General features: G+C 33.0%; 1 protein-coding gene across 2 annotated transcripts in view; it reads right to left on the reverse strand.

Moving 5' to 3' along the window:
• POLA1 (DNA polymerase alpha 1, catalytic subunit) overlaps nucleotides 1-16,029 on the reverse strand; it is a 343,224-nt gene that overhangs the window by 223,119 nt on the left and 104,076 nt on the right. For both annotated transcript variants that reach the window (XM_051985075.1, XM_051985076.1), the window contains exons 27-30: nucleotides 8,735-8,767; nucleotides 7,828-7,920; nucleotides 4,225-4,430; nucleotides 2,393-2,525 (exon numbers count right to left, since the gene is read on the reverse strand). In XM_051985075.1, coding sequence (XP_051841035.1) covers nucleotides 2,393-2,525; nucleotides 4,225-4,430; nucleotides 7,828-7,920; nucleotides 8,735-8,767 — 465 coding nt within the window. The remainder of the gene's footprint in view (nucleotides 1-2,392; nucleotides 2,526-4,224; nucleotides 4,431-7,827; nucleotides 7,921-8,734; nucleotides 8,768-16,029) is intronic.

The following is a 16,029-nucleotide window of genomic DNA, read 5'->3' on the forward strand; positions in this document are numbered from 1 at the left end:
GTCACCTCTTTCATAAAGGCTTTCTTTACTAAAGGCTTTACCTGCATATCACCCCCAAGTCAAAAGTAATAATTTCTTATGATTTCTCATTCTACAGTTGCTCTATTAGGAACTAGTTATATTCTAATTTCAATTACAATTATCTGTCTACTTATTTTACCTTATTTCTATGCTCTTATGCAGAAGCAGATCTTACATTTATATATCTTCTATTACAAAGTAGTTTTACACAGAACACCATAGTTGATAAAAATTCTTTAAAGAATGAATGTTGGTGTTAAAAACAATTTGACATTACTTCAAGGTGAAGAATAAAGGAATAACATTATATGGGTTGCTTTGGGCAAATGTTAGATTCTTCATGGGAACTTTATTATATAATAGACATCATAAGAAAGATGTAATTAAACATTTTTCTTGCCAAAATGTTTGTGGCAGCCCTGTTTATAGTGGCTAGAAGCTGGAAAATGAAAGGATGTCTATCAATTGGAGAATGGTTGAGTAAATTGTGGTATATGAATGTTATGGAATATTATTGTTCTGTAAGGAATGACCAGCAGGATGAATGCAGAGAGGACTGCGAGACTTACATGAACTGATGCTGAGTGAAATGAGCAGAACCAGGAGATCATTATATACCTCAACAACGATACTGTTTGAGGATGTATTCTGATGGAAGTGGATCTCTTCAATAAAGAGAGCCTTAATTGATCAAAGATGGACAGAAGCAGCTACACCCAGAGAAAGAACACTGGGAAATGAATATAAACTGCTTGCATTTTTGTTTTTCTTCCCAGGTTATTTATACCTTCTGAATTCAATTCTCCCTGTGCAACAAGAAAACTGTTTGGTTCTGCACACATATATTGTATCTAGGATATACTGCAACCCATTCAACATGTAAAGGACAGCTTGCCATCTGGGGGAAGGGGTGGAGGGAGGGAGGGGAAAAATCAGAACAGAAGTGAATGCAAGAGATAATGCTGTAAAAAATTACCCTGGCATGCGTTCTATCAATAAAAAGTTATTAAAAAAAAACATTTTTCTTTTATATACAATAATTTGCAAATAATACTTTCACTTTTTAGAAGCATATGAAAAGAACATTAAATTTCAAGTCTCAGTAAAAATGCCAGCCTAGGAATTGGGAGATTTAGATTCTAATTAGCTATGCGACCCTGATAAGTCTCTTTGACTTTCTCTACCTCAGTTTTCACATCTATAACATGAAGAAGATAATCCTACAGTGGATAGGTGGACAGAGCAGAAATAATCAGTATTCAAATGATTTGCCATGTAATAGTCATATGAAAAAGTGTTCCAAATCACTAATAAGAAAAATTCAAATGAAAACAAGTTGGATATTTTATCAAACAAATTGGAAAAGATGAAAAGAATCAATGGTGTAACAGCCAAAGAAAGACACACTGATATTTTGTTGAAGAATTATTCAACTATGCTAGAATTTAATAAGGTCAATAACCTTCTTAGTAAAGGTTCATAACCTTTGAGTTAGAGATTCTATTACTAAATATGTATTCCAAAGAGGGAACACTTCTTTTTAAAGGTCCTATATAAAGATAAATATTTATAGTAGCATCTTTTATGATAATTACTCATCAATTAATGAATACATTAAAATATATTTCAGACTCTATTGTTAGTTTTTTCTAAAGTGCATTTTTTCCCCTGGTCCATTCCTTGTTCCAAGGGACTGGTTGCTGATTTGGAAGTGTAGAATGGATATATCTGTAAATGAAAATAATATACATTTTTTTTTAAAGGAATAGAGTCTAGGACATTTTCTAACACTAGCTTCTGTGGACTTGGTAACCTTTTTCTGTACACTGGGAACTGATATTACAACTTAATTAAAAAAACCTTCTGAAAGAAAATCCTGAACATTGATTATAATTAGAAATAAATCACTTATTAGTGTGCTTAGCAGTTTTCTTTTTCTACATACTGGGACAAGTGCAAATATAAGAACTGAAAAGGAAAAAAAACAACAACAATAATAACCATTTATATGTCACTTTAACATTTATAAAGGGTTTTGCATAGCATCTCCTACTCAGTGAGAGATTTACTATTGATATTACTTTCTCCATTTGATGGATAAAGAAATTCAGGTCAAGAGAATTTCAGTGATTTGTCATTTGCCTTAATACTATCCTCAGGTCCATAGATATGGCAACATCAAGGGATTCGAGGGGAAAAGTTACATATAAGACCATCTCAAATGCTACTGTAATTAGGCAATTAAAGTAAAATTAATAACTCTTATTTCCTAGAATTTACATTTACTGTAAAGCCTCAGAGGTTCTTTAAATATTTGGGTGTAAAGAGAAACATAATATTAGCTGCTCAATATAATAAAAACTATATTTACCTTGTTAATTTCAAATTGGCTTATTGGGATACTACCATTCATCACATTTTCTCCAATTTCTATTAACCGTTTCTGAATGTTGTCCACAATTGTGTCCCTAGTCTGATCAGAAAGAATCTGACCAATGACAAAGCTGCAAAAGAAATGGATATACAGAAAAAATAAAAACATAGTTGATAGTAAAATAATGGCTAAATGTGAGATAAAATTCTATTAGCTCATACTGTAAATATTAGGACCACTTCAATATAAGGTAGTAGATAAGTTCACATAAAAAATGATATTACTATTTGCATTACTTAGTGCTAACGCCTTTAAAAGGACACTTAAAAAGTTAATAGCAACTATGATGTTTGCTCTAGACATTTGGAGATTCATGTGTAATTTGTAATCAATGACCCTAGGAAAGCTTCTAAAACTTCACATAAAACTAAGAGTGAATAAAGAGGTGTTCAATACAAAATGTATGTGAAGCCACAAAAGCCCTAAATAAAGTCACATTACACATAGGTTAAAACAGAAAGATGATGTTCTCCTTTATTAGAATATACTTCTATGTTCAATCCAATGAGAATCCCTAAAGAATAAAGAGTTCTCAAACTTTTATTTGACTCTCACTTCTATTTATTGTTTCTTGCAGTTCATGCTATACCACAACAACCTTAAACTATACTCCCCAGGAGGTGGGGAAGACTGGGAAGAGCAATAAAGAAGCCAAGAAAAATGCAGAGTTAGAGTTTGACAGCTGCATTATAATTTGTCAGAAAAAGAACTCTGACAAAAACCATTTGTATAGCTTTAATTAGTAACACATTTCTAACTCAGAGAAATTTACTTCTATTATGATGCATCTTTTCTTGGAAAACACAAAGCTGAAGAAAATAGTTTAATCCACAAGTATATTTCATAAAATGCCAATAGTGACCTGAAACTCAGATGACCAGTTCTATACTATCAAGAATAATATTAACATCAACTATCCAAATCTCGATGAAAATGAATGCAATAAACAGACTGAAAAACAAAGAAAAAAAACAATATTCCCCCAAATATTTTAACATAATTAAAAATTATATACTCAAAAGTCCTGATACGTCCAACATTTAAGACTTGAATAACATCTAAAGCAATAACACATGAAAATAGATAAGTAGCTAAAGTGTCTTTGAAGAAAGCACTTCATGCTGGGATGTTGTTGTGTGTACATGTGAATAAATGCATGCCCAGGTGCAAACAACACACATACCTAGTTCTTTTTATTATCTTTCCAAATTTCAAATTTGTCATTGCAAGCATGCTTGTGATATTTTAAAAGTCAAAACTGGATTGGTATTAATCCAGCACGAAGTTTATAGATAAGTCTTAGGACTACAGTACAAAGTAAATAAAAATTATCTTTCAGTTATCAGATAAAAGAGTGACATCCAAGGGATTTAGGTGAGTTCTACAATGGTGGAAATCTTAAATGAATGGTTTAACTTAACCTCAAAACTGTTCTGGTTACAAAAGAAAAGGTACCTTCAATGTAAGCACTTTATTAACAAAAACTTGACAGATACAATTTACTCTAAATATCTTGTTACTGGATAAATCTAGCTTAGCATTAATCTACTTTTAAAAATAGCTCTTATTAACCTAATAATTATATGTGAACATGTAAACATTTAATAATATCAACAAATAAGCAGCTGCCCTCACATGTGACAGAACTGTAGGTGTCCTTCACAAAAATCATTCATTAGTCTCTATCAGTATAGCAGGAGAAATGCTTCATTGTCTGAAATGACAAAAAAAAAAAAAAAAAAAAAAAAAAACCTGAAGAATGAACTCACTTTCCCGTTTCCTTGGCAAGATCACACCAATCTCTTCTCACTATGTCTAGTCCTTTCAGCTCTTGTTTGGTGACATATTTCCCATCTGAAGTTGGCTCTACCACCAAAGCAGCATATTTCTTTTTCTTTAGCAGAAGCAAAGACTTGAAAACGCCATCAATATCAATCTCTAGCATCTTGTACAACTTGTTTACCTCACTTTTAACCTGTGAAAATGTCCACCATTAATATGAGTCTTTATGATCAAAAGATGCACATTTATATATTTCAGAAAATTAATTTCTCCCTATCACACTATTCTGAGCACCTTGCTATTTTTAATTCATTTAAGACTCTGAGAAACTTTCCTGGAATGGTTTCCTCCACTGTAAAGGGAGAAAATTGAACTTAATTACCTTAAAGGTCCCCAGACTTAGAAAACTATAATTCTGTGGTACTTTCCCTCCTTTGGAAGAGGACTGACTTTTTTTAAGACACTGCCTGCATAATATAAGTTTTGATATGCAATCTTTTTTTTTTCCCCTCTGAGGCAGTTGGGTTAACTGACTTGCCCAGAGTCACACAGCTAGAAGTATTGTGTCTGACACCAGATTTGAACTCAGGTCCTCCTGACTTTAGGGCTGGTGCTCTATCCACTGCGCCACCTAGCTGCCCCTTGATATGCATTCTTGAGGTTACAATAGCAGGCCTGATATAACAATGCTCACACCTCTCATCAAGAGAGCCAAACTTGCTAAATTGGCATAGGCTCTCAGAGAGATGGGTTAACAGGTGATTTTTTTTTTTTTTTGCTATAATACATGAAGCATGGAGATTCTATGCTCTACTATATCAATTAATTCACAAAATCCTTAATATAACAAAAATAGGATACAAAGGCAGTGTTTTTACTTAGTGTCTATCTGAATAAGGGAATGCTCTGGATATAAGAGAAAAAAAAGTTGACAGATATAGAATATTATCTATTTGGAAATTACAGTGTTGGAAAGATACACTGACTCAGTTGACAAATATTAATCACTTAACAAGAATCAGGCATAGCATAAACATGTATGATATACAAATACACATTTGTATAAGCATATCAAAAGACCAAGGAGGCTCAGTGGATGGAGGGCTGGCCCAGGAATTCAAATCTAACTTTGAAAGACTCGAGTTGAAATTTGACCTCACACATGTCACCCTTCAGCTGTATGACTCTGGACAAGCCACTTAACTGTATTTGTCTCAAATTCCACAGCTATAAAATGAGATGGAAAAGAAAATGGCAGACCACTCCATTACCTTTGTCAAGAAAATCTCAAACAAGGTCACAAAGAGTCAGACACAGTTGAACAACAACGTATTTAGTAGTGAACAAAATTGTAAAATAAGTAAAATTGTCTCCCTCCCAGGAATATTATTAGTACATAAAAAAGCTTCCTATCTCAGAAAAATCTTTTAAGAGCCAAAGGAATGTGAGAGTGGGAGTGATAACTTTCTGTAGATGAGCTCTGCACAAACTAAATAAAAATAACTGGAAAAAATAAAACAACTTCAAACATTTAAATCCCAGCACCATCTATCTATTCACTGGATGCATGAGCCTAAGATTCAGCTAAATGTTCCCTAAAGATAAGCCCACAAAAACTCTGAGGTTTAAAAAAAATTGCTTACATTGTACCTGCTTCTATAAGAAAGGATGATTTTTAGTAAGATCTACCTAGCAGAGAGATCCTCCAGCACTTTTACTCAGTGACAACTTGGCAAGATCCCTCCAAAAAAATGACCAATATCTGTCACTGTGAATGTGGCGTGTGTGTGTGTGTGTGTGTGTGTGTGTACATTGTATATATCTCACACACACACCTACACTCAATTTAACACAATTAATCTATATTAAGTACCTCAATCAAGGTACTTGAAACTAGAAACTCAGGGTATCAAGGGGAGGAGAAGAGAACATAGCATGTGGGTTCAAATTTTATCTACGGAACATGATCTACGTGACACCAGTCACATCACTTAATCTCCTCCAGATTGTTCTTCATCTGCAAAATGAGGAGGTAGGACTAGATGCATTCTAGGTCTCTTCTAGCTCTAGATCTATGGTCCTATGAACCTATGACCTTAAAACTCATCACCATGCTAATGCCTTAATTGACTTTTGAAGTTCACAGACCATTAACTACTGGGGGACACACAGAAGGTTATTAATCCATTAGAAGCTTTTAATCTTTACATATGCTTCCATTTGGACCCAGACTGCAGTTGCATGTACAGAGGGAATGAAAGGTAGAGGAAAAGGTTAAGCTATAAATATGTGAAAGCAAACGGTAGAAAATGATCTTTACTCATTTTCAATAAATGACATCAGGGCAAATAGGTAATAATCTACACAAAGCTAGCTTATTCAAGAGACAATCAGTCTGTGCATAAACTATTTGTTAATTTGGGGTAGAAAGGATAATAAGGCAAAAATATACTAATAGCCTTGGAGTTTCTGTCTGGTGGCCTGGTAACAAATGGATTTGAACAAACAGTCCATGTATGGTAACTTCAGAATTTCTCTTTGCTCAGAATTTTGAAAGTACTTGCTGTCTATATTACTCTGTTAACACTTAGAAATACTGATAATTTACATAGGGTTTTAAGACTTGGAACATGCTTTATCTATGTTAAATGCTACATTTTTGTTGCTAATTTTTTATTTATATACTATTTCTCCTTTAGGGTTATTTTCAGCTTCTTTACTTCCCCCAAGGTTTGCAGAATATTATCTTACATATAAAGATCTTAATAAATTACTACATTAATGTATTATGAAAATACATTTACTTATTTTTTAAAACTTCACTTCACCTCAAAAGAGCACCGTACAAATCTTATGGCAAAAAGTAAACAAAATAAAAATCAAGCACTTTAATTATGCTAGAGCCATGATTTTCTTGGAGAAGACATCAGAAATGGCATGAACACATTTAAGGTTTCCACAATATTTAAGCACACTCAGATCAAAGAAAGGAATGACATAGAAAATAATCCTCCTCTTCTTCCCCCTTCCCCCATATTTTTACCTAAATTAACAAATGGAAGAAAAACAGCAAATTGGTTGATAAGATTTAAAATCATATGATAGCCGTTTTCAGATATTATCACATAGAAGAATGAGACAAGTTTTTCTCAATTCTCAGAGGAAAGAACTAACATAAAGGGGAAGCTGGAGATTAACATTCTGTCTGGATACAAAGAGAAACCTAACAATTAAAGGCTATCCAAAAATGGAATAGGGTACCTGAAACAGCAATTCAGTTAAGCACTACTACATTTCGAATCAAATCCCAACTCTAATACTTACTACTTACAATGTGACTTTTGAAATAATTAAACCTCAGACAGATTATCTATAAAATAAGAAGACTGAACTAGAAGATCTCTGGGGTCCTTTTCACAAATATATAATCCTATAAATTTGACTGACTTGAGAAAATAAGAATCAATCAAAGAATATAACAACGGCTAAATTCCATTTTACAATATACAATTTAACTATTACTCAATTCCTATATTTTCAAAACACAACTCATATACATAAAACAGATCATTTCATTAAATGTTGTTTACCTTGTTCCCCAACTTGAAGACTTCTTCCAGGTTTGTGCTATTAGTATTTATCATAATTGAATCTGTATCTCCATAAATAACTTCAAGGTTCATCTAAAAGGGAAAAAAACATGTTGAATAGGTAGTGACCTTTAATTCAAAGTATAGGTAAAGATAGTCCATATAATCTATATTAGAAAACTTAAAACCACAATTTATCATTTAAGAGCAAGATTAGTTTTAAACATTCATTCAATTTATCTAATGTACTTGACTACATTAATTTAATGAAAAAACTAAGGCTTAAAGTATAATTTAGAATAGTAAAGAGGAAGCAAAAACAAAGTAATTCCATTAACTCTGCTAAGAAATAAAAAAGTGATGGATCAAAGTAAAAATGACATGTAGAGGCGAATCAAAATAAAATTTAAACAACTGAGAATGGATAAGTAAAATATTAGAACCTGAGAAAAAAGGATCTTCCTGACTCATATACTACTGTAACAGGTTATAATAGTAGCTTAAAAGACTGAAATGTAGTACTTTACAAAACATTTCAGGGGCACAAATCCATTTCAAACCCTTACCAGTATCAAAGACTATTTAGCAGAATATGACGGGTGCCAAAAAAAATCAATCATAACAAACAACACTAGAACACATACAATATAAAAGCCTGTAAGTAAACTCTAATTAGCACTGTTGCTAATTTGCCTGAAACACTCACATATAGACTTCAAGCAGTGGCTAGATCATATCATGTGTTAGTAAAAGAAAAAAGCTATAATCCATTAGGAAGGATTACAGTAGTAAACTAGGCATCCTAAGAAGCGATTTCCCTCTGTTTGTGTTACAATTTTATTTGAATACAAACTTTACCAGGTATGATATTTAAGAATTATTGGGTAATGAAAATGTTCAGTGTTACCTTTTGAACCATCTCCTTGGTGTGCATCAAAATCTAAATGTTAAAAAAAAAAAGTCAAGATTAATGTATTAGAAAATGATTACAAAGCAGATATATAAACATACCTGTATAACATAAACATAAAATTCCCAATGTTCTAGCTTTTTCAAGGCAAAGCACTTCTTGCAAATGATTACCCAAATACCCTTTCCTTGTGCTACTTATTTTGTTTACAGTAATAAAAAATTAATAAAATATAAACATTTGTACAGGAAAATCAAATGTCTGCATTTTTCTTGTTCTTTTATTAAGGTCATTCAAGAAATGTATGTCTGTCAGGTAAATAATTATTAGCATTTGTCTTTTTTTTTTGAAATGGGAATTCTACAGCCTCAGACACTTAATACTTCCTAGCTATGTGACCGTGGGCAAGTCACTTAACCCCAATTGCCTCAGGGGAAAAAAAAAAGAATTCTATGAAAAGTTATGGAAAAGAGGTAGAAAAAGGTACCCTCTCCAAAAGGAAGCTTTCTGGGATTTCTTTGCTTAACATCTTCATAGTATTTTCTGTACCTCAATTATGTGCTTATCATATTCTATTTTGTATTTTGGTTTTTTGTACAGATCTTATCTCTTCCAGTAATCAGTGCAGTAACATATTATGTAAGCACTTGCTAAATGCTAACTAAATGAATAAATGAAATTTTTTTTGGTAAAGTGAAGATCTTATCAAGAGTTTGGCAACAGACTTAGGAACCTCATCAAATATTCTCTCTAAATCCCATTCTAATAAAAGTTCTATAGCAATCGCTGCACTTTCCAGTGAGAAGACCTGTCAGAACTAAAAACAAAAGCCATTTCAGTGGGAAGGCTCTCAAGTGAATCTCATTTCTAGCCACAGAAACCCAAATAAACATCGCCACCATAAACCCTCAGAGCAAAAGAACCACTCTGTCAGCTAGAATTTTACAACTCTAAAAAATGTTTGCTGGCATTAATAATGCAGATAATAATTTAATGAATTTTTTGTGTGTGGTCCCTTTTCCTGAGAAAACTGCACTTTCATGTATTGATGGAATAAGCACCCTGATAAAATGTCACTCCAATATAATATCTACCATTCAAATATATTAAATCATGGCAAGGAAAAAAACACGATTTATCTCTGTGTTTAAAAATAATTCACATTTGAGCAGGGGCTGGGGGGGGGGAGGGTAGGAGGGCGGGGAGAGTGTAATAAAGTTCATTAAAAGTGCTTGTTTAGATGACCATACCACAAATACCCTTCAAACTTCCTTCCTCCAATTTATCCTATATACATCTGGTATATAGAGTTGTTTGCATATTATCTCCCCCATTAGAATGTGAGTTGTTTAAAGGCAGAGACTGTTTTTGCCTTCTTTAGATTCTCACGGCTTAGCACAATGTATAATATATATACTTAGCATATTAAGCCCTTAGGAAGGATTTAATAAATGTTTTACTACTTCACTTGTCATCATTCATTCTTAAAATAACAACAAAACATAGTACAGAAAAGGCAAACAATTAACACTACTTACTAGCTAAGGCCCTGGGCAAGTAAATTAATCTGTGCCTCAGTTTCTTCACCTCTATGATGAGTTGCATAACAGTATCTACCTGATAGAATTGTTGTGATGATAAACTGAGATGATGTTTGTAAAAAGCAAAGCACAGTGTCGGGCAAAGAGAAGGAACAATATAAATGCTTATTCTCCCTTCCCTCCACCTGTGAAGAGTGTCTAAGTTTTTGTTGCTTCTTTTTATTTTATTCTATTTTAATTTTCCATAATTTCATCAGTGAACAAAATTTTAGCATCCTTTATAACAGAGTTTTTTAATCTAGAGTCTGGTACAATTTCCAGGCATCTGTGGAAAAAATTACATCTTTATTTCAATATAATTAGTTTTCTTTATAATCCTTTCATTGTATTTTAGATATTTAAAAATATCATTCTGAGAAAAAGTCCACTACATACACAAAAAGTTAAGACTCTCTGGTCTATTCTGATCATCGTAAACACAGAATGTTGCAATGAAAAGAGGATTTAATTATCATTTGGTCTAATCTATTCATTTTATAAACAAGATGAACTTATTCAAGGTTCCTTAGTGTAATCAGTTCATCATTAAATTTATCATTAAGACTTCCTCAAAATTTTTTCTCATTTCCCAGTTGTTTTAACTGATCTGTATACGGACTTTTTAATACACCCTCATAGACTTTTAAAAACGTTATCTAAACCAGGAGCAATTTTCAGGTGGCCAGAGTTAAAATAATTCCTTTATCTCAATTATCCATATATTTTGTCAAAGGCCATTCTTTCAGCAAACCAGAACTGAAGTCAGTAAGTCATCTTTCACTAATCAATTACTAAATCCTTAGCACCATTTCCCAGTTCTTTAGTATTCAGACCTGAACTACTTGCAAAAATGCCTAATTGATCTTTCTGCTTATAATTTCTTCCTGCTCTAGAATACCTTGTAAGCCACCACTAGCCTCAAAAAGGTTCAATGATTTCCCATTGTCAACAGAAAAAAGCTTCTTAACATGGTACCCAAGGGCCAACAAAACTGGCCCAGGCAGGTCTCTCAACTAACCCTTTACACCACTGGTAGGATTCATTGTCCTCTGATTGCTCCGTTATATCCATCCCTGTATATCTATATATAATGCCATCCACATTCCTCTGTCACCAAAGTATTAAGTAACAAAGTAAATTATTTATCTTCCATATTTAAAATATGTGAAGAAATCTATTATGGAAAAGTATAAACCAGTACCATTAGAAAAAGTAATTCAAATCTAATTTTTATCATGATGAAGAACTTAATTAACATCTCTTCAACACATTTCAAAAACCTTTTCTTCTCAAAGCAGTAAAAATACTGAGGAAAGGACAGAGCTGTCAGTCTGTTTGTAAGAGAATATACAATCTTGTTCCATTTCTGTCACTGACAAATTTTAGGACCAATGGGAAGATTCATTCTTCTCATGTGTAAAATAAGGTGGATGAATTAGATTATTTCTAAGTTCCGTTCCAGTTCTAACTTTCTATAATACTTCATACACCTGAACCACTGAAATTCCATGGTTTTTCACAATTTCTACTTCCATACACTGAGGACTACTACCAAGAGTCTTTTCTCCGGTAGTGGGAGTGATGGCTTTATAGCAGCTTTTAAATAAACTGTAATTTAAGTTAAAGATCTATACTTTCTGTTTTTAAGGCAGTTTTTGCACTGGAGCAAAAGTTAAGACTTCAGATTCATGAGACTAGGTTCAAATTCCAGCAACTTCCCCTACTTACTTACCCTCTCTAACCAAAAACAAAGTGATCCCTGGACCTTATTTTTCTGTATCTATAATGAGAAGTGGATTAGATCACCTCTAAGATCCTTTTTCTAACTCTAAATCTAAGAATCTATGAAGCAAGTATGTTCCCTGGCTATGCCCATTAAGTCAATTCCCACAAAGGCTAAATTATTTATTTCTCCATAAAATTGTCCCATAGCCTGTTCCTGTACTGCAGACAAGAGGCAAAGAAAGTTTTCTCAATCTTACACTTAAGTGGTCATATTAACTTAAGTTTGTCTCAGTAGCTTCTTGATAGACTAGGAATTAGCTCTATGTGCTGAGAGCCCAAAGAAAGGGTTTTAACTGCCACTATATTTAAGCATTTTCTAATCTGATAAGAGGCAGAATAGTATAATTTATATTCAGAGAAGATACAGATTTGAGTCAAAGCTCTGTCCCTTCTAGTTGTTTGATAGGCCAGTCACTTAAATTGTGAGTCAAATTTTATTTATTTATATAACACAAGTTTTACCTTTCCCCACACACTGTTACTGTAAGAATCAAATATGAAGAGAGTGCTATATAAATGTAAGCTACTATGATTCAAAATGCTTCCTAATTCTAAGCCACTGTTTTTATTAAACCTTCCCTGATTAATCAGATAAAGATATCTAGTTACTCCTTAGTCACAGTGCCTAAACAAGACTACCATCATGCCCTGAAGTAAGCACTTCAGGCAGCTGGATAGTGAGTGCAACAGAGCCCTATCCGGGTTAAAAACCTGATCTCATATGCTTGCTACCTGTAAATCTGGACAAGTTATTTAACTTCTATTTGCTCTCCTATTTTCTTCAAATGTAAAAATGGGGATTAACTCATCTCCAGGGTTGTTATGAAGATCAAATGAGAATGTTTGTAAAGTGCTTAACACATAGCAAGCACTTAAATGTTTGTATGCTTCCTTCCTTCCTTTAGTTGTGCATGGTAATATATTTACTATTTAATTACTATCCCTTGTTCAAGTCTGTAAATGTTCTGCCTAAGTCAATGTAGTTTAGATAGTAAAAGTTCTTTTAAATCATGAACATAAACCCCAAGAAAATGCCCAAAAATCGCATTATTAGCAGAGGTGCCAAATAAATATTTGTCCACAAAAAAATTAGTGAAAAATTTTCAGTCCAAAATAATAAGTTGTTCTAATTTCTCTGGCCAGGCCCGTAGCATAAAATAATCTCAATACACAATTCCTAAAAATAAATTAAATTCTTAAAGTTCAAACTGGATCATTATCCTGAAAGTAACAACATTCAGAAGGGCATGTTAGATTGTATAGGATTTTTTCCCCCATTTAAAAAAAGCTTGACCGCAGGGAAGACAATTCTACACTTGCACTAACGGCAATGCAGGTATTATAATTATTAGATGACCACTCTCAAGTTCGCTTCACAAAGTACCAGTCATAATATTAAGGCTACACTCAGCTGACAGAGGATCACTTTTAAGTGCTAGCAGGAAAAAGAAAAAAAAAAAAAGGGTTATAAAAGCTTACTAAATTCATTAATAAGGCAGTCTGCAGTTATCTGATTTCACAGCAACACCTGCATATTTATCTACTCATTACCAATTGGATGATGGAATTTTTTCAAGCACATTTCAAAAATCTGCCAACTTCAAGTGTAAAAAAATAAACTTTGTGGTTAATTTTTCCCTTAACAAAGTACAGCTGTTGAGAATAATTGTTCAAGATCTTACCCTGTAATGTCAACTGCAGCAGAACAAAGAGTATTTAATTAGCAAATCTATCCAGTAATTCAACACCTATTATATAAAATGCCTTCGTGATTTTATTCAGGATAATTTGCTAAGAGGGTTATTACTGACATTCAGATGGAATTTAAAATTCCTACGCAAGTCGAGTCATAATAGCAGTAATGATCTCCCCAATCAGGAGATTCTGTGTCACACAAGGCTCTCTTGCAATGCAGCAGCCGATTTCCTGACTTCTTAATTCCTGGGCTCAGCTCAGTGAGAGCCCTTCATGCCGATATTTCAGTCAGCAATACATCTTTAATGGGACTCTATTAAAATATCTAGAACAAAAATGACTTTTTTTTGTTAACAAGAATGACAGCACTGCCATCATATCAATCATTGCAGGCTATGCTGAACAGTGCAGGGTGGGGAGGAGGGGAAAGAGAGGGGAAAGGAAGAGAGCGGGAATTAAACATCATATGAAAAAGTATCTTAACCAGGCCTCTAAAAAAAAAAAAGAGAAGTAGAAAAGAAATCCAAAATGCCCTGGTGATTATGTTTTCTAAAGAATAAACCAATATTTTCAAAGGCAGGGAGGATGTATTTCTTGTTTGTCTAATCTAGAGAGGTTACCAAACAATAGCCACATAAGACCAATTACCAAAAATTGCACTAACCTGTAAAAGTAATCTCTAACATAACAATTATGCCTTCCATATTTATATTCTGCTAAAATAAGATACTATACTAAATGTTTACTCATGCCAAGGCAGACTAAAATAGCGCTTATTGATATAGAATACAAGTATCAAGCTGCCACTATTTAAGAAATAAAGCACAAAAAGACAATTCTAGCCATCTAAAACATCCCTAACAGCCCATTTTTGTGTATTGTAGGTATCATTAAGATATTATATACAGCAAATATACTAAATATACCAAAGTTCACAAATTTAAAAATAAAAATCTAAAATATAATCTAGCAATTTAATGGAAACTTCAATGGTTTTAAGTTCCTTCCTGAAAGCATGCACAATACAAAACTAGAAATACATTAGAAAAATTTTTAGAAACCACACATTAGGAATTCTCAAGTCCTTCAATGGCTCTTCAAGGGCATGGTGGTAACTGAGCTCTCAAAGGTTATGCCAGTAGAACACAAGCTCTAACAGGTGCTATGAAGCTAAAGAGACTGATTCTGTCATCCATGGACCAGCCTAGTCAAGTCTTTTTTCTTGTCAATATTCTCTTCCCCTCAAATTATCTGGAAAATAATTGTGTGTACATGTTGTATACCCTAATAGAATATTAGCTCTGTAAGGGCTGAGACTATGTTTTCTTTGTATACTTAGGATCTAACATATGGGAGGTATTGAAAAAAATGCTTATTAACTGCTTGATAGATACCAGTAGACTACTTATACCCATCATGTCTCTCTCTACTGCTCTTCAGATCCCCATAATATTTTTTCAGAGACTATAGTGTTACATGATTCCAGACAAAAGGTGTTAGCATAAGTTAGCATACTCTCCCTCTAGTTTGTCCAAAACTTACACACAGATGGGATAATCCTTAAGTGTTGCCCGCCCATACAATTAAATTTCACAGATAAGTTAGACAACATCTAGGCAATAAACACTCTTCATTCATTTGATTTTTCCTGTTAGTCCACCTATAGTTTTATAGTATTCTGAAGCTTGATGCAAGTAGCACAATAAAGAAGGCCTTGGAATCAAGAAGACTTCTATCCTAACTTTGATACTAGCTTAGTGATCTGGGGCAAATCATTTTTATCTTTTTGTAACTCAATTTTCTCATCTGTGAGGTGGGGATGATGATAACATTTAAACTACTTACTTTACATGGTTATTATGAGCAAGCTGCTTTGCAAATTTCAAAGAGTTATATAACTGTGAATTAGTTTCAAAGATAATGAAATATCATTCATTATATTTTCTTTTACATTAATCCTTGAAAAGTAATAAAAAAGAATTAATTTTTTAAGGAATGATGCATGGTTACTATATAAAGTGAAACAATACAAAAGCTATGTGACTTTATTATTTGTATATCAAATTTAAAACCATTTTAAATAACAGCGTTAAAGTCTTTTAAGGCTATTTAAATTACTTGCAACACAACATTTCATAGTGATATACACATCCTCCATTAACTGCTGAAGTGATGTTTCTGAAGCTCTGGTCTAACAAAGTCACTTCCCTTCTCAAAGGATTCTGTACTACC

The sequence above is a fragment of the Antechinus flavipes genome, chromosome 3, assembly GCF_016432865.1.
Source record: "Antechinus flavipes isolate AdamAnt ecotype Samford, QLD, Australia chromosome 3, AdamAnt_v2, whole genome shotgun sequence".
Taxonomy (NCBI): Eukaryota; Metazoa; Chordata; class Mammalia; order Dasyuromorphia; family Dasyuridae; genus Antechinus; species Antechinus flavipes.